This window comes from Astyanax mexicanus, chromosome 6 (assembly GCF_023375975.1).
Source record: "Astyanax mexicanus isolate ESR-SI-001 chromosome 6, AstMex3_surface, whole genome shotgun sequence".
In the NCBI taxonomy this organism is placed as follows: domain Eukaryota; kingdom Metazoa; phylum Chordata; class Actinopteri; order Characiformes; family Acestrorhamphidae; genus Astyanax; species Astyanax mexicanus.
The window spans coordinates 29,993,559-30,015,907 of record NC_064413.1 but is presented as its reverse complement, the minus strand read 5'-3'; the positions used below and the strand labels follow the sequence as shown (position 1 = coordinate 30,015,907).

The 22,349-nt window shown below is 39.8% G+C and overlaps 1 protein-coding gene across 1 annotated transcript in view; it reads left to right on the top strand.

Moving 5' to 3' along the window:
• eif3ea (eukaryotic translation initiation factor 3, subunit E, a) overlaps nt 1-18,952 on the top strand; it is a 44,160-nt gene extending 25,208 nt beyond the window's left edge. The window contains exons 9-13 of the mRNA XM_022673753.2: nt 2,231-2,332; nt 7,885-7,994; nt 16,740-16,842; nt 17,304-17,438; nt 18,729-18,952. Coding sequence (XP_022529474.1) covers nt 2,231-2,332; nt 7,885-7,994; nt 16,740-16,842; nt 17,304-17,438; nt 18,729-18,764 — 486 coding nt within the window. The 3' untranslated portion in view covers nt 18,765-18,952. The remainder of the gene's footprint in view (nt 1-2,230; nt 2,333-7,884; nt 7,995-16,739; nt 16,843-17,303; nt 17,439-18,728) is intronic.
• The last annotated feature ends 3,397 nt before the right edge of the window (nt 18,953-22,349 follow it).

Below are 22,349 nucleotides of genomic sequence, written 5' to 3'. Positions count from 1 at the left end.
TGTGTTCATGCTAATGCTTAGTCTTAGGTTTAAGCCAGCTAGATCTCCTGTATAAGATATATAGAAATTGTTAGTTGTAAAGACGCAGAAAGTGTAATTGAGCAGAGAGTACAAACTTGTAGGATTCATGGTACAAGACATTTGATTTACACACTCTCATATTAGAATATTAAGACCACCCCCTAATTTCTATTCTTTTTTCATTTTTCTTAAGATCAGCTCCACTTACCATATAGAAATGCGTTGTAGTTATATAAATTAGGGATGCAACGATTAGTCGATAAAATCGACAATATTGATTATAAAAATGTATCAACTCGAAATGTTCATTGTCGACTAGTCGTTAATTTGTCGCACTAAAAATAGGGCTGCAACGATTAATCGATATAATCAACAATGTTGATTTTTTTCCAATTTCACTGTCGACTAATCGTTCATTTGTAATAGTACTGCATTACACAAAGTGCTGTGGAAAGAAGCGCAATGGGAGATAAAAGGGTAAATGACTCACTCAACCTAGTTTACACTTAGCTCAGTTTGTGTCCCCAAAAGTGCCCAAACACAACAGAGTACATAAAAATAAAAATACTTTAAAATCTCTTGTTCAGGTGTTACTATCGTTTTTAATGATGGAGGACATGGCAGAAATAATCGTTGACTAATCGACTAATTGAAAAAATAATCGTCACATTAGCCGACTACCAAAATACTCATTAGTTGCAGCCCTAATATAAATTCAGACTATAGTCATGTGTTTCACCAAATGCTTTTATTCGTTCAGTGGTGAACACCACAAAAAATGTCCACAGAGCGGGTATCATTTGGGTGGTGGGTCATTATCCTGCAGTGATGCTGATTGATAGACATGGTGATAGTGTGGTATTGTAGGCTGTGTTGGTATAAGTGAATCAGAGACAGCAGTGCTGCTGGAGTTTTTAAACACTCAATATGTCCACCCAATATGCATGCTAATAGACTCTTACATAGATAAAAAAAAAAAATCTTTAAAAATCTGAAATAAAAACTCATCTGTTGCAGCACTGTTTATGTTGGTCATCCTCTAATCAGCAGTCATATTACACTGCTCACAGGATGCTGCTGGCTGAATATTTAGTGGGCACATTAGTGGCCTTTTCTTAGTCTAACAGTGATGTTGAGGTATTAAAGGGCTCCAGCAGCACTGCTACAGCTTGTACCAGCACAACACACACTTACACACTTCCTCCTGACCATTGAAGAACAGGTGAAATATGATAATAAAGTATGCAGAGAAACAGATGGACTCTTGTATGGTCAGTGGAGCTGATAAAATGGACACTAAGAGTAGAGTCATAATTTTCTAAAATGAGTGCGTATATCGATATTTCAGTGTCGCTATATAACTTATTATACAAGTGCTTCCCCTCATCAGTACTGCAGGGTGCTAGGAAGAGCACTGTTTGACCCCCTTTTACAATAAATGATTTAAGCAGGTCCATAACAGATTAACAAGACACTGGTTGCTGATGCTCTTCATTTTTTTCCTATGTAGTAATGCATTCCTCTTTGATCTGAAACCCACCATCACTTAAGTACTCTTCAGTAGGGAATGGCTGCCTGACTGTGTGTGTGAGCGAGAGAGAGAGAGAGAGAGAGAGAGAGAGAGAGAGAGCATAAGCTGGCTGAAAATAGAAATTCACTTTCTTCTGCACATCTCTGGGAGCTGAGAGTCTTTCCGGGTCTTTACTCCATTGAGCCTTGAACCCATTAGGTTTGATGAATGAAGCTGGATGCTCTGATTGTAGTGTTTCAGTGTCTCATCATCCAACAACAGTAGCTTCTTCTGAGATCAATGACACTGAAATCTAAATAAGAGCCGTCTCCACAGCCCCTGCGTAATCACTTAAACATGTGGCCCTGTTGCGTTCAGCCGCCTTCTCACACTGCTCTCTCCACTCATGGTTTCTCAAGCATCCTTGGTATTTATATCCTAGGAAAGACCCAAAACCTGTATCATGTATCCCAGCGTGGCTCATCTGCTGAAGGCTTCTCTGAGGCTTTCATCTCCATAAATGTTTATAGATTTGGAAGAGAGAAAATGCCACACAGGATTAGTGAGTTTGAATGAACGTGTTGAGATGCGTTCTTTCATTATTACATACTCATAATGAAACTTGATTTTGATTTATTATTTCCTTCTTGTTGTTATTAGAGAAATTTAAATGACCTGTGTTCCTGTCTCTTTTTTAAGGAGTCCTACACCTACAAAGACCCCATCACAGAGTTTGTGGAGTGTCTGTACGTGAACTTTGACTTTGATAGTGCTCAGAGGAAGCTGCGAGAGTGTGAATCGGTAAGTTATGTCATTTTTTATTTATTTTATTTTTTTTATATAAGTATTTATTAGGTCTGTTACAATAACCAGCATTTTGTGCTGTATGTTTTCTCAGACATAACTGTGATGAATGATATTTGAGACCAATTTATGGCAGTGATCTAATAGGATCATAATGGATTTACATATATTAGCAGTGCAAAGGATGTCTAGACATTTAAAAAAAAAGGTTTAAATTTTCTAGTTAATTAAAGTAAACTTGAAAAAAATAAATAGGCAGTATAAAGGAGAGAAAAAGGATCGCTGTATCCATATATTGTACAATAGTTTGAGAATGTAATTATCTATGTGACAGACCTAGTCTTTAAAACTGCTATTTTATAATTTCAATACTTACAACAGCCTCACTGGAGCCCCAGACTACAAGACCAAATGTCCCATAGCTTTCATTACTAAAACACAAACAGCCCTGAACTTCTTACATAGTCGGGCTCATCCAGTTTGACGTTTCTGACCACAGAAAGCCTGCAACATTTCAATTTACCTCCATGACTCGCTGATTTCCTTAATGAAACCACACGCGACCCAGACCTGCCGCTGGTCAGACGAGCCTCTGAACTTTCCCAAGTGGTGGTGAGAGTCATTAGTGATGCTGTGTCATGAGCAACACTTGCCCACAGATGGCCCCTGCATTAGTCCCAGACCCTGAAAAGGGGTCTAGGGATCCTGGCCACTTTCTGTGGGAGTCTGTGTCATGGGCTGGTGAAAGAGAGCGAGAAAATGGCTCTCGGAAAAGCCTCTGACTCACAGTCTGTCATGTTTTTATGATGCTCGGTAATCGTCCATCAGTCGGATGGTTAACAAGAAGCACTTCTAGTGTGTTGAGGTGGGCCCACGCACTGGAGCGAGCCCACTGTGGTTCAGACAGACCAGGCATCTGTACTTTTGCTCTGGTTTGTTATGGCCTTGTGTGATGGTCTCTGCATTCGATTTCACCCCCTGATTTGCTGTGTCATACGCTTGTGTGTTTACTGTCAAAGCATTGACTCTCTGACTGCCAGAGGAATAATGCCAGAAAATAGAACGGCAGTTTATGGCGTGTAGATTGCAAAACATTTGGCCCAGACTTTCACTATATATTAAAAGACACTTTTACTATCGCCAGTGAAATTTGGTAGGAGATACATATTATTTTCCCCCTTCATATTTTGGTTTATCGTAGTTAGCATGCATGGAACATTGATTCTAAGTAATGGATTTTGGCTAGTGTATTCCGGGGTCATGAACGAGCCTGGCACGTTTGGTTGCTGCCCTGAACCTGGAAAACATTACTTTTAGACATAAATTTGTTTAGTAAGTGCTACACAATGTTTGTGGCCAGAGCTTGCTACTCTCACATTGTGTTTTTGGAAGTCGACTCCTGTGTTCGAATCCTGGGTGAAGTAAACACAGTAGATTGTCATAGGGATTTGTTCTTGGTAGAATGGCTTGAAAAATAATTTTATTACAACACACAGGCTCACTTTTCTGGCTGTTGTCTGCTCGTTATATACGTTACTTTTAGGGCATTTTCCTGAATGTCTTATTCAGAATGCTTTATATTTGAATCATTTTCCACAGGTAGATTAATGCCACTTTCATATTGTAAGATTTTAATCGTAGACAGAAGCCTCTGGTCGGAGGCAAATCCGAGTTTGCTGACTTACCTGCTTGAAGTCATGATCTAAAAGGTAGTCAGTCCCTTTCCAAACCTTCAAAAAGTTAGCTATCAGGTCATTAATGAACCCGTCAACTACTATAAACTCGGTTAGGCCTGCCAATATTATTATTATTTGATTGTCATTTTAAGAAAACGTTATGAGAAAACGTTATAAGAAAACGACACACGTACAGCAGTAGTTTAATAGAGGATCTGCACTGCTTTATTTACAGTTACACTTAAGAGCACCGTTCTACCATTTAAGGTAGAAAGGGGGATGCTTACAATTACAGTGTACACACACTCACCACACACCGGTGAGAAGCGGCAGCCAATCATGCACAGCATACTCTCAACCGGAACGACAGTCCACCTGGAGGACTGCATCGGGCACTGAGGAGTTGGCCCAGCACAGAGTTGTAATCCATATCTGGGCACACACCAGGGCAATTTGTAGGATATTCAATTTTCTGGGCAGTTTTGAGCGTCCAATTTACCTGATCTCCATGTTTTATTAAACTGTGGGAAGAATCTGGAGTCCCCAATTATAATTGGCACTATCGAGGTCTGTACATTATAAAATAATGGAATTATTGTTACAGCAACTGCTGTAGCCAGTTAGGGTGCAAGAGAAAGCCAAAGGGGAGTTATTCATTTCACTGATAATCTGTTCACTTATTTTTGTAGAACATAGTCTCGTCAAGGGTTCCTCCTGGTCATTCGTGACCCTATGTCACTGATCAGTTGTGTTGTGTGCAGGCCACAACTACTAAAACGTTCCAAGTTGCCCAATAGCCAATCCAGGAAAAGTGTGTAAAGTGTACCGCAGCCTGATTACTCTGGAAGTCTTGTGTGTACCAGGCATTAGTTATGTATCGTTAAGAGTCTTGCCATAATCACTTCTCTATGCCCAGCTTTTTCTGTTTGTCATATCTTGTGATCTAAAGCCCTAAGCATGCTTAATCAGAGTCGCGACTAATTAGTGGCTGTTCACACAGTGCCTGGTCTGACTGTTCACTGTAGGGAAGAAAGAAAGGCTGGATCTGGAGGTCCAGTAGCCAGAGGGCTCTCCAACTCTGAGATCAGGCAGGTGTGCTAATTACCCCTGCTCTCTAAAGGCCTGTCCTCTTAGCATGCGGAGCGTAATGGAGATTTACCCAATGATTTGATCATTTGGACCTGCATAGACATAAAAGGCTCAAATGTGGGTGATTTGAGTCTCATTTTCATCTCTGCCTCTTGACGATAAACATTGGGAATGAAAAACATCTGGCCTGATCAAATGGGCTCCCTTGCAGAAGTAAATGTTTATAAATCATGTCACTGGTTTAGTGAGTGTCTAAAGGCTGAATTCTCGTTTTTTTAACATTCTTCTATAAAAAAAATCCCTTTTTTTCTTATTTTGGTTTGACTTTTGAAACGAAGGAGGTGCTGGAGTAGTTTTTAGACTTATTTTAAGCTCAGTAGCAGAGCAGTGCTGAATGAATGGTCAATTGGCTAAGGGGAGAACAGGAGAAAATGAGACTTTTCTACGTCAAACTTCATCAAGCTGTTCTCCTGTTATGCTCACAGCTTAGCGGGTTGTGTTGAGCGTCTCATTCTGCTGAACATGAAAGTGTTTTTTTTTTTTTTAAACACAAGTAGAGATACACAAGCATAATATTATGACCAGCTCCTGGTTTCTACACTTTTTATCCAAAATTTCATAGGAGCACTCTGTTGTTTCTAGAACTTTATTATGCTCTTTCACATCCCACACAGGACCACCACAGAGCAGGAATTAGAGGGGTGGTGGGTCATTCATCCTCAGCACTGCCGTGGCACTTATTAATTATTGTGGTGCTGGGGTGTTTGTGTGTTTAGCTGGCATGAGGTTCAGGCACAGCAGTGCTTCTGTACTTTTTAAACACTGTGTTCATTCACTGTCCAGTCTATTAGTAAAAAGGAATAAAGGGTGTAGAACAAAGGAGGTGGTCATAATGTTATTCTTGTTCGTCCTACAAATCAGTTCATTGTTGATGCATTGTATTTTTTTTTTCTTGCAATATGCAGCCCTGTATAGGAGAGATACTCCTCAAACTATTAAACACATCTTGTATACTGCCGTGCATTTTTAACCACCAGAAATAACTTTTATAGGATTAAAATACAAAAGAACTTTTTGCAAGGATTCCACCAGCTTAAATACCTAATTTTCTGGAATTCCTTCATATTAAGAAACTGATTTAGGTCTGTGATGCTCAAGTCGCGAACATTGTCGATGCCATAAAATAGCCAGTATGTTGCTGATATGGCACAAAACACGTTAAAACAAATTGTATAGGAGAGCTCTTTAACCTTAAGAGTTTGTCGGGGGAAGGAAAGAAACTGTTGCCTCGCTTTTAGCCCCTAAAGGATGAACTTAAAAGGGCATTTTTGTGTCTTTGTGAAAGCCGTTTGAGGGGGTCTTTCTTGGAACACAGATGACTGTAATTATAGCACTTAAGTGAACTGGGGGGTTTTCAGGTTAAGATAAGCCTTGTCATTGCTAAAATGTGCACTGGCTGATAGGGCCATGTAGTTGGGATTTCTTCAAGCAGAACAGCCGAGATAGCAGCAAATTGAGCCTAAGCAAACACAGCAGGGCTTTAGAGCGAGCAGACCTGCTAAAGAGGGGAAGATGAGGACTGTACATGAACCATGCAGTGACAGCAGGAGCTCTCCTGCCTTCAGTGCGGTGGAATGCGCTCTACTCCACCGTCTGACTCCGAGAGCAAGGTGAGCGCACACAGTATCGTAAAGCGGGAGGGTGAGCCAGAGGGGTTGATCCGAGCCCAGCTGCCGTCTGCGGCTGTTGTTAGATGGTAGAAGTTTTGTGTGAACGCCGTGGCGGTGTAAATTGGTTCCACTGTGCAACTCTATGGACCCTGCGGCAGTGGGCAAGATGAGCGGCGATAAGTCAAAGCCACTGCGGTGGATTGGGTGGCTGGCTCTGTTCCTACTGCGTTTCATGTGGATACTGTGGAATTCCAAGATTTGTGGTCGATTTGGAGGGCTGAGAATGGCCCCAAATCGTTCTTTTCTCTCCCTTTCCCACCTTCCAAAGTAGGGGGTTTCTCCTTTATGACAATTGCCAAAGTAAACTATTTAAGAGCATTTGAGCTTTAATGTGGCTGTGCTAAAAGCAGACCCCCCTTCCCACTGATTATGTATCATGATACTCATATTCATCCTTTATGTTTTAATTCCTTCCTAATCTGGTACTTGGTCTGGAAGTTTGGGTTTTCAACCTGTTGCTTTTCACAGACTAAAGAGAATTGTTTTGATTTGTGGAATAAGTTTCTATTCCTAGGGGTGTGCCAATCCAATACTCAGTATTGGTGTCTGTCTGATACTGACCAAAACCACTGAATCAGATATCAGAAGAAAAAAGTATAATCTGATATGATATATTAATTTAAACTACCAATTAAATGCTGTAATGACTTTAAAACCAGAGTCCGCATGTGTATAAATAAGCTTACATGGCAGTGTTCTAGGCTTCATACCTGGAGCACTATTAGCATTACCTGTGCATTAACCGCGCTAGCTCTTTCGCCGTTTAGAGGTGAGTATCACTGGTGTTTAGTCGCTAATGCTAATGCTCTGGGAATCTTAGCTTACTGTAAATAAATGGAAGCACTTGACTCTCTCAAATAAACAGTTTTCAGGAGAAAAATCAGTGTAGTTACCTCTCAGTGCTCAAACAGTAAAATACAGTACAAACATTTGTCTACCCTGTTAGAACATTTGGTTTTCAGGTCTGTTTTCAGGTCTGTTTAAAAGGCTTGGAAAGCTGTTTTTCTTATTTGCGTAAAATGATATCTAACTGTTTTTTAAACTTCTGTTTAAGGTGCTGGTGAACGATTTCTTCTTGGTGGCCTGTCTTGAAGACTTCATTGAGAATGCTCGCCTGTTCATCTTTGAGACCTTCTGCAGAATTCACCAGTGCATTAGCATAGGGTAAGACATGTACACCCACAATTCATTGGTTTTAGATACTATACTATAACTTGAGAAACAGAAGCCCATATTGTGGGAAATCACTCTAAATCTAGTTGTAGATGATGGCCTATAAATGTCTGATTTCTTGGACATGGATCAGGATGTGTCTGCTAGTTTTGGTTTGGCCCCAAAGTTAAATCAACAAGTGCTGAGTGTTATAGGAGTCCTTTCTGAAATAATTATATACAGTGTGTAGCGCAGAGGAAAGTAGCATGTCTCCAAACGCGTCCACTATGTGGGACCGCTTCCTGCTTCCTCTCTTCGATTCTCCCACTCCGCTCACATCCCGTTTTATTAGCCTATGTGCTGGAGGAAGTGTGTCCAGAGATCGGCTGCCAGCACCTAAGCCTCACGGAACTGAACATTGCAGACACATCTACTCCTCTGTTTTGGAGCAGTTCTGACCGCTATATATGTTGGCCTTAAGAGATTTTGCACAGAGCAAGATGTCTACTTTTAGTGGATATTCATTCTCTCTCACTGTGTAGCTATTTATCTTGTCACGTTCTCAATAAAATAAATCTGCAGCTTGCAGCTCAGCACCGTCAACCTTAACGTACTTGTATAAAGTTAATACAGTTAAAAGCGGAAGCCTGAAAAGTGATTGCTTTTAGTCCGGGTTCTCATTGCGAGTTCACAAACCTCCCACCCCACATTTGGTTGAGTGTGGCAGGTGTTTTATTGCCACTTTACTCTAGTTACTCCACTTTATTGCCCTTTTTATGGTATATACACAGCATTATAGGTTTCCAGAGAAGACACGCGATGGTTTGAATCTCCAGAGTTTTTTTTTTTCCGTCGGTGGAAAAGAGACTGCTGGAATGAGACGGAGGTTTGGGCGGGTGTCACTGGTTTCTGCAAACCTGTTTCTTATTAGTGCTTCAGTGACTGAGTACAGAACAGGGAGGCAGAGCTGCACTCCTGACTGTTTAATGAGCTTTTCATAACTAGTAGTCTCTGAGCATCTGTCCAGCGTTTCTGTTTCCTCCCTCTGAGCACGGAGCAGGAAACACTTGACAGTGGCCATGGCTCTGCTAACAGGCTGAGTTTGTGTCGCGGGAGTTCTGGTTCTTAAATAAACCACACTGCATTCATGAATATTCGCCTGTAATATAGCTCTGTCTTGTGATTTCTCTTTATTTTATTGAGTGGGAGAATCTAAAAATATTCTGTGTGCAGAACAGTTAATCATCCATCCAGTACAATAAAAAAAAGAAAGTTATTTAAGGAAAATTATTTTGTATAAAAAGCATGTAAATTGATCAGGATGATCAACATAGATGACTGAAAGCTTAGCTAGTGAACTGTATTTTGCAAACACCACAAGTGAGCATCACAATAAATAGAACATTTTACCTCAATTACAAATTGACAAACACCAAACCTTTTCTTAACTACAAGCTTGTCTCAGTGTAAAATATGCACATGTGTCTGTGTGGGGAAAAAATGAGAACCCTTCAGTTTCTGAATCAGTTTCTCTGATTTTGTAAAATGAGCATTGTTGTTTTATTCTATAAACTACAAACAGCATTTCTCCCAAATTCCAAATATAAATATTGTTTTTAGAGCATTTATTTGCAGAAAATGAGAAATGGCTGAAATAAAAAAAAAGATGCAGAACTTTCAGACTTCAGATAATGCAAAAAAAACAAGTTCATATTCATAAGGTTTAAGAGTTCAGAAATCAATATTTGGTGGAATAGCCCTGTTTTTTAAATTACAGTTTTCATGCATCTTGGCATGTTCTCCTCCACCAGTCTTACACACTGCTATTGGATAACTTTGTCACTCCTGGTGCAAACATTTAAGCAGTTCAGCTTGGTTTGATGGCTTGTGATCATCAGTCTTCCTTGATTTATATTCCAGAGGTTTGGTAAAATAAAAAAACTCATCATTTATAAGTGGTAAAACACCAAATTGGGCTTTTAGTTCATATCTGCCCACTGCCCACACCCCTCTGCATAACTGAAGATAGATAGATAAGTACTGGTTTCATTGTTTAAATCGTCCTCAAGCTAACATGGGATATAATATAAATATACTAGTACTGGTTAAAAGTGGTGGGTAAAATGCCGGCAGGCCCTGTGCTTCCGGCAGGCATGCCGTTATCACAAACAACTTTATTATTTTTAGCAGATGTTCTTACCTGGTAGGTATGTAAAGTCAATGTAGCCATGCTCCTATTGAGCTGCTGTAGAGGACATTCCCGCTGTAGTGGCCACTGCAACAAAAGGAAGGGATTACTCTACTGTATATTTAGTTTTTTTGTTTAATACCCCCACTCACTGCACTGTCCACCGAGGGCCGTAACACCTTCTTTGCCTTATTTCCATACACACAACACTAATATTAAATGCCCACACAATGCTGCCTTGCCATGAGCAGTCAGAACTGTTTAGCCTCACTCACAAGAAATACGTTACTTAAACAGGTGTGGGCATTTTCCAAGCTGTCCCTTAGGGTAGCACTTTATGATTTGATAGACCTACTGCTATCCCATTACTTGTGGCACATCAGTGTATTACAGCTTGGCACAGCCTAGTTGAACAGGCATATTTTCTGAAATTTGTACCAGATTGAGGGAGGTTTGTAGGTGAAGCTAAAAGCTGAAATTTAATCAAACACAAATCTCTCGTTGCCCGCAGTCTGGAACTGATTAGGATTTCTGCCTGTTTTTGGCAGTTTTGTTCTAGAATGATTTATTTTTTTTGGTTTCAAACCACAAAGGTTGGTGTTAAAGCTCCGACAGAAATAGGAAGCTGTGAGTATTTGGTATCTGTTTATTCTCTTTGGATGAAGTTTTTGTCTGTCTTGAATTAAATAAGTTGAGAATGGGAGTTTCTGTTTTTGCTTTACAACTGTGTGTCGTTAGTGTATTACCCAGAAGCTTTCTTCACCCAAGCATGGATTCAAATGAATCAGAGTCTTGTTTTATAATGAGCGCGTTTTTACAGCTGTTGGCCATGACCGTTTTGCAGACACTTCGCATGTTTTCACCCTCGGCGTAGTCCGAAAGTAGAACAGAACTAAATATAATGTGGTGAATTATGCAAAAAGACCCTGCGGATGGGATGCCATGATTTGGGGTTAAAGAATGATGTTGGCTGTGTAACTTTTTGTGAACTCTTTGTGAAAAATCCACGGTTTAAATTTTGATAGGTTAAACTGTTTTTTCCTTTCCCTTGCAGAGTTGCTGTCTCCACATTTCATATTTGTAAAAAAAAATTGTAGACATAGTAAGATCTTTTTCTCTCGCCGGTTTTGACCACCGGAATGAAATAGCATCTTCCAAATAATAAAAACAATCCAGTAATGGGCACTGGCTGGGAATTTTGTTGCATCATATCTAAAATCTTGTCAGCTGCTTGCTTTTTGTTTGAAAAAGCCAGCATTTCAATATAAAAAGATGATCTTTCCACATTACAATTGAATCATTAAAAGAACCACACAGCCATTTTGGTTTTATCAAAAACGAGGGAAAAATCAATTTTGCCCCAAGCTCTCGGGGGTCTCTCCAAATGGCCTGGAATCTCTTAATGCCTTCATATGGAAGTGTTTAACAGTGCATTTGTTAAACCCCACTATGGTTACTGAAAAAAGAGAGAAGGGGCACTTCTGTGGAGTCCACTGCTCTCCCTGGACCCGGTTCAGTTTGTCCCAGCCTTCATGCCTGACCTCTCAGCTAAGTGTGCGGCTCCTGGAGTGAAACTGGTCGCCCCAGTCCCACCGGTCTACAATCAGAATTGGATAAATCAGCACTGAGGAGTCGGTGCACGTAAAGGGTCGAAGTGAAAACGATCCCTACCATCCAGCCCTCCCCTTAGGACCTGGATTAGAGCTGCGTAAAATGAGACTTCTGCAGAAAGAAGGCAGCTGCTCTTTACCTACTAGGTCGAGCAGTTTTTATTAAAGGTCCATGTTTCTGCCCATTTCCAATTTTGTATCGTTTCTTCATCGGTTTTTGCAATACGCATTAAAATATACATGTCTAACAGAACCAGACCTAATAAATGAAAAGGTTGTGGTGGGTGGATTTCCTCTGGTTTAGATTAGTGGATGCAGGCTGACTGTGATTAGACCCAGGATTAGACCCGTTTTTGGTTGGACGATATTGGACTTTGGTGTGATATTGTGCAATATTTTTAATTGTTTTATTGTGTTTGTCAGTGAAAATAAATTATATATATATATATATATATTATATATACATAATTCCGTAATAGTTGCTTTTAATTCAGAAATTAAAAAGGAAAAAATCATACTAGCTCATCCAAATTAATTGGATTAATTGATTTGAAGAAAAACATGAAGACCAATTTCTAGGTTAGTAGAAACGATTGGGAATACGTCTGTATATTTTATGACAAGCAGTTAATATAATTAGGTCATGGTTCCTTATTTTAAATGTTTGTTTATTTATATTTATTTAAATAGTACATCGATATTTATTTTTATAGTACATCGATAGTAAGAGATGCTCTGAATGACCCACAGTGTTCTAATTGCTTTCCTGTGGCTTGTTGGCTGTAATTGGTAATCAGTCCACAACGTGCTTTGCTATGTTTTTCATAGATATAAAGGAGCATGGCTTTTTTTTTTTTTTTTTTTTTTGTGTGTGTTTCCTCTCCAGTCGACCTCTAGAGCCGACAAGTATTCCCGTCTCCTATATTAATAGGGGTCCCTGCTTGATTTTAGACATGTGTTAACCATCACAAACTTAGCCCTTGTGATTTGACAACTGGCACTTTTGGTGGTGGTTAGGTCTTAAATAATGAGCTCTATGAGCAATCTCCCTTGTCATGTGTCATTTTCTGCAGGTTGCCGCAGGAATAAATGATATCAGCTGTCAGTTTTGCTAGACTCAGCACAGGGAGAGATGTTTTTCTATAAGTTTCTTGGTTGTGTTTAAGTTAGGCCTGTCACGATAACGTTTGTTTGGTTGATATTTATATTATTTCAGAAATAATGCCACTATTATAATATAATAGAATAATAATGCACTTGCACTCTTGGAAAGGACACTTTTAGTTTGATAATTTGGTAGATGTATACTTTTTTTTCTTGCTATGCCAAAGTTCATTGTGTATGTGTATGGAGGCACCATAGAGGCACTGGAATTAGGGGTGTGCAATAATTAAATTTAATTTTCGTTTTTTTTTGCAGTAGTGTATTCTTCATTTTTTTATTTCATTTTTATTTCAATGTTTTTGCCAAGAGTATAGTTATCGCATTATCACATTGTGATATTATTTTAGGGAACGTAGAGTCCCTTGTCTGTTTCCATGGACAATTCTAGTCTCTGTACTCACATGACACCGTGGACTGAATGTTAATTGCCTGCACAACTTTGAAAACTTGCCTCACCTCACAAGATGCATATTTGGGCATTTCCAAGCTCCCCCCGAGGTATAGCGTGTATAGCCTTAAGAATATTTATTAACGTTTATTTTAATTATTTATTTCTGTTTTAATTCACTCAATCCTGTTCTTCATAGCAGAACAGAGAGGCCTTTTGAACATGGCTAAAACAATATTAGACATTCATCACTAGCTGTAAAAGGTGGCCTGAGAGGTGACACATCTGTCTCTTGGCCTTGGAGGTTTTAAGCTTAACCCGGCCATACGCTTAGGGACTGTAGAAGGCCTCACTCGGACATGCCAGAGAAGTGAGCGAGTGGTCAGTAGAGGACCTTAAAGAGGTTCTGATGAATCAGAGGCCAGTGTAGCAACCCATCTCTAATGGACTCACTATCTCGACTCACTTCATCTCGTCCGCACTTTTGGAAGGACGTTTTCATTTGTCTGTCATCATTACCTCGACCTTACTCCATCTCCTCACAATGATGTAATTGTATTCCCTTTTTATGGGCTTCTTAGTCTTGGCTTGAATGATCATTATTGCCTCGCTTACATAATGAAAGGCATTTGTCACTCCGGAGTTCTGTTCCAAATGCTGAGGTTTGACAGCAAACTCAGTATCACTTAGATGAGATCAGGTCTATGTAATGCTTTTGCCTGTGTTGGTGCACAGGTGTGTATACAAGACATATAGTTATGTAGCTGCTGTGTAGTATTACACTGACAAGACAAAAATCATAGGATAGCAGTTAGAGTGTTGAGCTGTTACAGCAGGGGACTGCTTATGAACTGTGAACTACAACCCCTGGCAAAAAGTATGGAATCACCAGTCTTGGATGAGCACTCCTTCAGACATTTCATTCTGTAAAACAAACTCTGATCAAAAACATGATACAATAATAAGGTCATTCCAAAGTGCAACTTGTTGGCTTTCAGGAACACTCAAAGAAATGAAGAAAAAACATTGTGGAAGTCAGTGAATGTTTTTATTGACCAACCACAGGGAAAAAAATATGGAATCACTCAATTCTGAGGAAAAAAGTGTGGAATCACTCAAATTGAAGGTAGAAAATAAGGACACACCCAGTCAATTTCCTTTCCCTAAATGGACACCTGCCTCAGATTAGATCTGCTCGTTAGTCTGCAGTTAAAAACACCTGCAGTCATGACACCTTGGAGGGCTGCTGGACGATTTAGAGTGGCAAGAACCATGGCTCCAACAAGAGAAATGTCTCTTGAAACAAAAGAGAGGATTGTGAAACTTCTTGAAGAAGGTAACTCTTCATGCATGGTTGCTAAAGATGTGGGCTGTTCACAGTCAGCTGTATCCAAGATATGGACCAAATACAAACAGCATGGAATGGTTGTTAAAGCCAAGCGTACTGGTAGACCGAGAAAGACATCAAAGCGTCAAGACAAGCAACTTAAGGCCATTTGTCTTGAAAACCGAAAAAGTACAACTAAACAGATGAAGCATAAATGGGAAGAAGCTGGAGCCAATGTATGTGACCGAACCGTAAGAAATCGCCTAAAGGAAATGGGATTTCAATACAGGAAAGCTAAAAGAAAACCATCATTGACACCTAAATATAAAAGAACAAGACTGCAGTGGGCTAAGGAGAGGCAATCATGGACTGTGGATGACTGGATGAAAGTTATCTTCAGTGATGAGTCAAGAATCTGCATTGGACAAGGTGATGATGCTGGAACTTTTGTTTGGTGCCGTTCCAGTGAGATTTATGAAGAGGCCTGCCTGAAGAAAACAACCAAATTTCCACAGTCCTTGATGATATGGGGCTGCATGTCAGGCAAAGGCACTGGGGAGATGACTGTGGTTAATTCTTCTATCAATGCACAAGTTTACATTGACATTTTGGACAGTTTTCTCATCCCTTCAATTGAACAGATGTTTGGAGATAATGAAATAATTTTCCAAGATGACAATGCATCGTGCCATAGGGCAAAAACAGTGAAGGCATTCCTTGGAGAAAGACACATTCAGTCGATGTCATGGCCTGCAAATAGTCCAGATCTCAACCCAATTGAAAACCTGTGGTGGAAATTGAAAAAAATGGTCCACAAGAAGGCTCCGACCTGCAAAGCTGATCTGGCAACTGCTATCAAAGAGAGTTGGCACCAAATTGATGCAGAATACTGTTTGTCACTCATCAAGTCCATGCCTCAGAGACTGAAAGCCGTTATAAAAGCCAAAGGTGGTGCAACTAAATACTAGTGATGTATTTTGAATCATCTGTTTTTCATGATTCCATACTTTTTTCCTCAGAATTGAGTGATTCCATATTTTTTTCCCTGTGGTTGGTCAATAAAAGTAACATTCACTGACTTCCACAATGTTTTTTCTTCATTTCTTTGAGTGTTCCTGAAAGCCAACAAGTTGCATTTTGGAATGACCTTATTATTGTATCATGTTTTTGATCAGAGTTTGTTTTACAGAATGAAATGTCTGAAGGAGTGCTCATCCAAGACTGGTGATTCCATACTTTTTGCCAGGGGTTGTATGAACACACCTGTGTGTAGGTTGAGGTGTTTTCTTGTGAGTGAGGTTGAGCCGGTGTTCTCATGGCAAGGCAGTGGGATGGAACGTTTAATTTCCAAGCTGTGCAGGCGTTTAACATGCCTTTACCCACAGTGTAACGGCAACAAAGAATATGTCATGGGTGTTACCACCCACAGTGGACAGTGCAGGTAGTTATCACACTGTGACAGTACCTGGGTAGGATTTTTCTGTGCAAATAAACAAAGAATCACATCCACATTCAACACAGGAGAGCCTATAGACATCCACAGGACAGTGCAGTGTTCTTTATCTTCCATGGGAAAATTAATGATTTTTTAAAAATCTGACCCTTTTTATTATTTAGTCAATTTTTTGTATTTTATAATCCTTGTGTAAAATGTACACATTTGTTTTTTTGTATTCAAACCTTTTAAAACGTTTATATATATATATAATTTTTGTTTTATCAGTTTTAAAGAAAACATTGTACAAAAACAGAAATTCTGACCCACACGCCTCCAATAAAAAGGATAGAAAAAAAAAATAATAATAATTTATTATATACATGTTTATATTATTTATTTTGCCTTACCTTTTTCCTCCTTGTTCAGTCCCTGTCTCCTGTAAATTGTGCCACATTGAAAATGAGGGTCATGCTCAATGTACTTCAGAGTATAAAAAGGGTTGTTTGATTGATTTAATAAAAAAGTCATTGGATACCTTGGATACTCCTGTCCCATGACTTTTTGTATGTTAATGTCTATGTTGTACATTAGAATCTCATCCCCTGGTTCTTATTTTTGCTAATTCCCTCTTTGTTTCTGCAGCATGTTGGCAGACAAGCTGAATATGAGTCCTGAGGAAGCTGAAAGGTGGATTGTCAACCTTATCCGCAATGCCAGGCTGGATGCTAAAATTGACTCCAAGCTGGTAAGAGAGGAAACTTTTATATATATTTATTGATTTATTTATTTATTTATTTTACTCTCTAACACATTCTCTTTAAATTGTTCTGATTCTCAGTTTAATGTTTCTCTGCTCCATTTCTATTCAACTTCAGGTACTGATAATTGATGTTTTAGTGCTGGTCAAAAAAAAACTTTTTCATGGCATTTGAGATGTAATTAATCACATTTACTCAATCGATTTACTCCTCCGTTAAGGCTGGGAAACTGTATAATTACACTCTTTCTTCAGTACTTAAGTGTCATAACAAACCCACTATGAAGCGAGCCCCTCTGTAATCTCCCAAATCACACGGTCTCAAAATGGTGTGGCCTAGAATTAGCTCCAGTGTTTGGGGCTCAAACTGGGTCTGTGGCAATATGGTGGCTAGTTGTGAAGGTGTTTCTCAGAGGAACTGAAAGAGCTCTGTGTTTTCTGTTTGGCAGGGCCATGTGGTGATGGGCAACAATGCTGTGTCTCCTTATCAGCAAGTGATCGAGAAGACCAAGAGCCTGTCATTCCGCAGTCAAATGCTGGCCATGAACATTGAGAAGAAGTTGAGCCACAACAACAGGAATGAGGTCAGAGCATCTTCGTCTTTCTCTCACACTCCACACACACACACACACACACACACACACGTCCTCCAGCTTTTATCTGATCTCATTTCTCACTGTTTAACTTGAGCCCTGTAGTTTACACACGCAAGCAATCTGTCCAGAGAACAGAGCCGAAAGAATGTTGAACGGCCATCAAGCCAGAGCTATCTTTACACGGTATAAACCAGTAAGAGCAAGTTTAACAGAGCGACTGCTTTCATCATGCCATTCTTCTTCAAAGCACTAATGACAAGGTAGATGGCAGCGCAGCCATAAAGAAGAGGGGCTGAGTCCAGTGACTCAGCTCTGCAGAGTAAATAACGCACGCGCGCACACTCACAAACACCAGCGTCTGTGAACCTAACTCAGAGCTGGAGTTCCCTGCACTTAGGAATCTCCACAGATGTTTTGCTTGGGGTCCAGTCACTTGCTGTTTGATCTTTGTGTGTATGCGTGCTTGGGGACAAGTGTATGCTGGGTATGTTGATTGGCCCATCAAGGACCAAAATGTAGGAGCTTTCCCAGTCCTTTCAGAACACATTGATTTTTTCAAAATAAAATCTACTGAAAAATGTAATGATTTGAGAAGCAACAATAGGTAGTTGAGTTACAAAGTTACAAAAGGCAATTAAAATACATTGCATGTAATAAAATGTATAGTACACTCCTGGAAATCTTGGTAAACATATAGATTTAAATCAATATCTGTTTAGAAAATTCTCATGTGACTGGGCCTGCACATTAATTAAGTATGGCTGACACTATCAATATTTTTAATAATGGCAAATTGAGGGTTCCAACATGTACAACATTTAGTTGTCTGAATCGTTTTCATAAAAAAAGTGTCGCACTCGGAAAATCAGTGATACCCAGACCTAGTGTCCGATGTATCGTAATTTAGGTGAAACACAGTCTGTGCGCTGGTGTTGTGCTGCCTACTTGGGGAACAGTAGCTCATGCAAGTAGATCCTGCATAGAAAGATACAAACTAGTAAAAAATGAACTAGATAGTTCATACATTGCTCCCTGTAATGAGTTAGTATATAAATATTGGAAATGTCTTTAAAATAACATCACCGGTACAAAAATGTTTTCTATTGTGTTGTATATTGATCTGCCATCTACGGTGTTTTAATGATTTTAACCTTTATCTGTTTCTATACAGTGATCAGACGCATATATAACCTGTACAACCAGTCATTCACAGATAGTTTGAAACTGTATCATTGAAAGCATTGTGATTTTTTTCTCTCTTTTTCTTTCTTTCTCCAGACTCCAAACTGGGCCGGTCAGGAAGCAGGATTTTAGTTCGCAGTGCTGCCGACGATGTTCTGCCATGTTGGTCCTCTTGCTCTCCAGCATTCCCATTTTGCTAATAAACATGCTTTTTTCTTCAATCATGACCTTCAAAGGAGCGAGAGAGCGAGAAAGAGGCCTTATTTTAACGCTGGATTCAGTACATCTGGTATTCAATAAAAAAAAACACCATCACCCCATGCTTGCCTTTTTTTTTTATTTCTGGACATTACAAATGGTGGTTGAGGCTTAAGTGGTCGCCCTCCTTTGTGTAATAGATGAAGTTTTAATGTGCGCTCTGAGTCATTGAGTGGGACGGGATAGGAGTCTGCGTTTTTCGCGAAGCGGTGCATGTATGCGCCGTAATGATGAATGAGTGTTTAGTCTGCCGCGTTTTTTACGGCTCTGCACCGTAGTGGCCCACCACTCCGCTGCGGCAGACCCACTTGTGCGCTGGAGGGAAGTTGGGGAAGAGGGCACGAAGAGGTGATGTCAACTCGCTCATTGCCATATTCAATGCCAGTCATGCCTTCTGTTTGCGCACAATGACGCTGGGGACTCATAAGCCTCCATTAGCCAACAACACAATCAGCTTAATGCCCCTCCACCTTAACTCCACCCCCCCCCAATCCCTTCTCATCTCATCATCTCTGTATCAGAACAGCTGCGTTCTTTCTGTTTGCCCTTTCTCTCTCTCTCTTACACACTCTTTCTTTTTGGCTTTTTCACTCTCACTCTTGCTCTCTTCCTCTCTTGTTCGCTTTCTCTCTCTCTCTCCCTCTCAATCACTCTCCATCATTCTCTTTCACACAAACACACACACACACACAAAGCGGTGGCTAAGACTCGATCCATGTCTCTGTCTGTTTTGGCCTCTCCATCAGCTGACACATTTATGAGCGCTGTCTTTCTGGGCGAGTGAAGAGGCGGCTTACGGCTGCCATAGCGTTCAGGCTCCCAGCCAGACAACTAAAACGCTGACGTCACCTTTACTTTCCCAGCGAGCGCGAGAGCCAGCCGGCGGGTGGGCGGGCAGCCACGGCCGGAGAGGGGTGGCTAAAGTGATTGGTTTACCGGTCCTTTGCCATGACACATTACGAAAATAAAAGCCCCGCTAGCCCTTAATTATCACATCCACCTTAAGAGTGCTGCCTCAGATGTTGTTTTAGCAAGACATCCAGACCGACCTCAGGCATGCGGCTGACAAGCTTCTGCACCACAATGTCTGCCGCTGTATTCAAAGTAAATAAGTAAACAACCAGGCAAAAGGTTACGCTGGCCACATGATCTTTTCTTTTGGTGTCGTATGTTCATGAAACTGGAGGAGGAAAAAAATATCAGCTACATGAAATTTACGTAAACCATTCGATCGAAATAGGCTGTGTTATCGGAACAGATACGCTGTTCTCTTTGGTCAGGAAACTTCTCTGGTTCTGTGGTGTGGTGGAGTGTAGGGGTGTGAGGGTTTTTTGCCAATCAGTTTAGAAAGATAGAAAGAATTACACATCCTTACACAAACAAAAGAATAATAAAGTTTCTAAATCTGTAAAGGGTATTATTTGCTTAATGAAATCAGTCTCTGTAGCTGATTAAACAAAGCTAAAAAAATATTTTTAGCATAAAGTTATGCACAGATAAGGCTCATTTAAACCTACAGACATAGATGAAGCCTGCTGTCCGTACTTTGCATTCATGTTTGTATTTGTGCACATTGCAGATTAGATACAGGAAAAATGGTAGAGATACAGCAACAAAAAAAACACTTCTGGATAAACTTTTTAACACCATTTAAATTTGTTTTTCCTTGTATTATGCACACTATCATAATCTAAAAGTTTTTCTTCTCTTTTCAGAAGACCTTTATACTGGCACGAAAAAAAAAGTCATGGGAAAGCATTATTTAAATTTAGTTACCCACACAATTTTAAAGGAAGGCTTTAGAATACTCAAACTTGTAAAAGTTGTGCAGTGTTATGTTGCAACGTTTATAAAATGAATATCGGGTGGGCATTTAACATTCCTCAGTCCCAATAATCACAGAAAGCATCAACACCCACAGTGAACAGTGCAGTGGGTGGTAATGACCGTGACTGGCCACGTCTGGCTTGAATTTATCCATGTGAACACACAAGCCATTCTGAAAGAACTTGCATGCATGTTCAATGCGCGAGACCCCAGCAGTGTTATTTAGTTAGTGTCTGTTTATCATGGCAAAAGTCATGGGACACAATAAGAGTTTTTTTTTTTCCCCATGTCTGTGTACTTCGGAGATATTCTTGGGTCCCTTTAAACCTACGTCCTGTTTTAGAAATGCGCACACATTTCAAGATTTAGCTTAGAGGACAGTCCATAAAAGGGCTTCTTTTTGTGTCTTCAGCTTCAAGAAGTTTTTTTTCAAAGAGATTTTGACATACGCATCCAGCATTTGTAAATATTTTGTAAAATACGCTCATTTTTCCTCCCATACATCACTGCCGACCCCACCAGCAGCAACACAGCCTCAAAAGATGCATCCACTCCCATGCTTCACAGTTTGGATGTCTTGTAAAAAGCCTTTTTTTTTTTTTTTTTTTTTCTTCCTTCCAAACAAAACTTTTCTGATTTGCTGCAATTTTGACCAACTATTGTTTTTGTTTTGGGATGCGATCACTTTTTTTTTTTCTTATGACTCTTTAAGGAAGATTACCACCACCACTTATTACTTATACAGCCACCAGTTTCTCTCAGCTAAACCTTTTTGGCAGTTATACAGGTGATTGTTTGGCCTTTCTTACAAGCATAAGAGCAATTCTCTGTCTGATAATGTTCTTGGTCATAAAGATCTCTTAACCACCACAGTTCCCCAGAATTTTTTTTTTTAATCATCTCACACAGTAGCGACTAAAGGCTAAAAAACACTTAGCTATCTTCTTACAGCCTTCCCCTGCTGTGTGTATTGATTTTTTTTTCTTTTTCATTTTTAGATCTTCAGGCAGTTGCTGAGAGAAGCACATGGTTGCTGACTCTTAACATGAGGTTTAAAGAGTCAGAGAATTTATAATGCTTGGTCATTTGATTCTGCTGACAGTTCCTAATTAAAACTGGTGACATGCATTGGGCCTGATTGGCTAATCAAGGTCCGAGACCATTAAAAAACATCTTACCAAAGTAATTGAGTAATTGTGGTTTAGAACTTACAGAAAATTCTGTTTTATGTATGTTTTGCTGCAGATGCTGGAAACACTGTTTTTCATATACTTTATATGGAAAAAATATTGGAACACTGTTTTTTCTGAAACCAAAGGTTTTAAGAAGAGTTTATCCTCTTTTGTGGAAGTGGAAGTGACTGTCTCTACTGTCTAGGGAAGGGTTCTCTGCTAGATTTTGGAACAAGAGTCTTCCAAAGTGCACCGAATCCCCACCGAAAGTATTGGAAGGAGCTCAATCATCTTACAGAACAAAGTTCCACAGCTCAGTACTGTGGGGACTTTATACCTCTTTATTTCATGCGTGGTGTCAACACGTTTCAAAGGGTGTATAATAGGATGGGAACTAGTATTGTGTCCCATGATTTTTGTATGTCCTACAGCCCAACCAGATGCCACCAGTCATGATTAT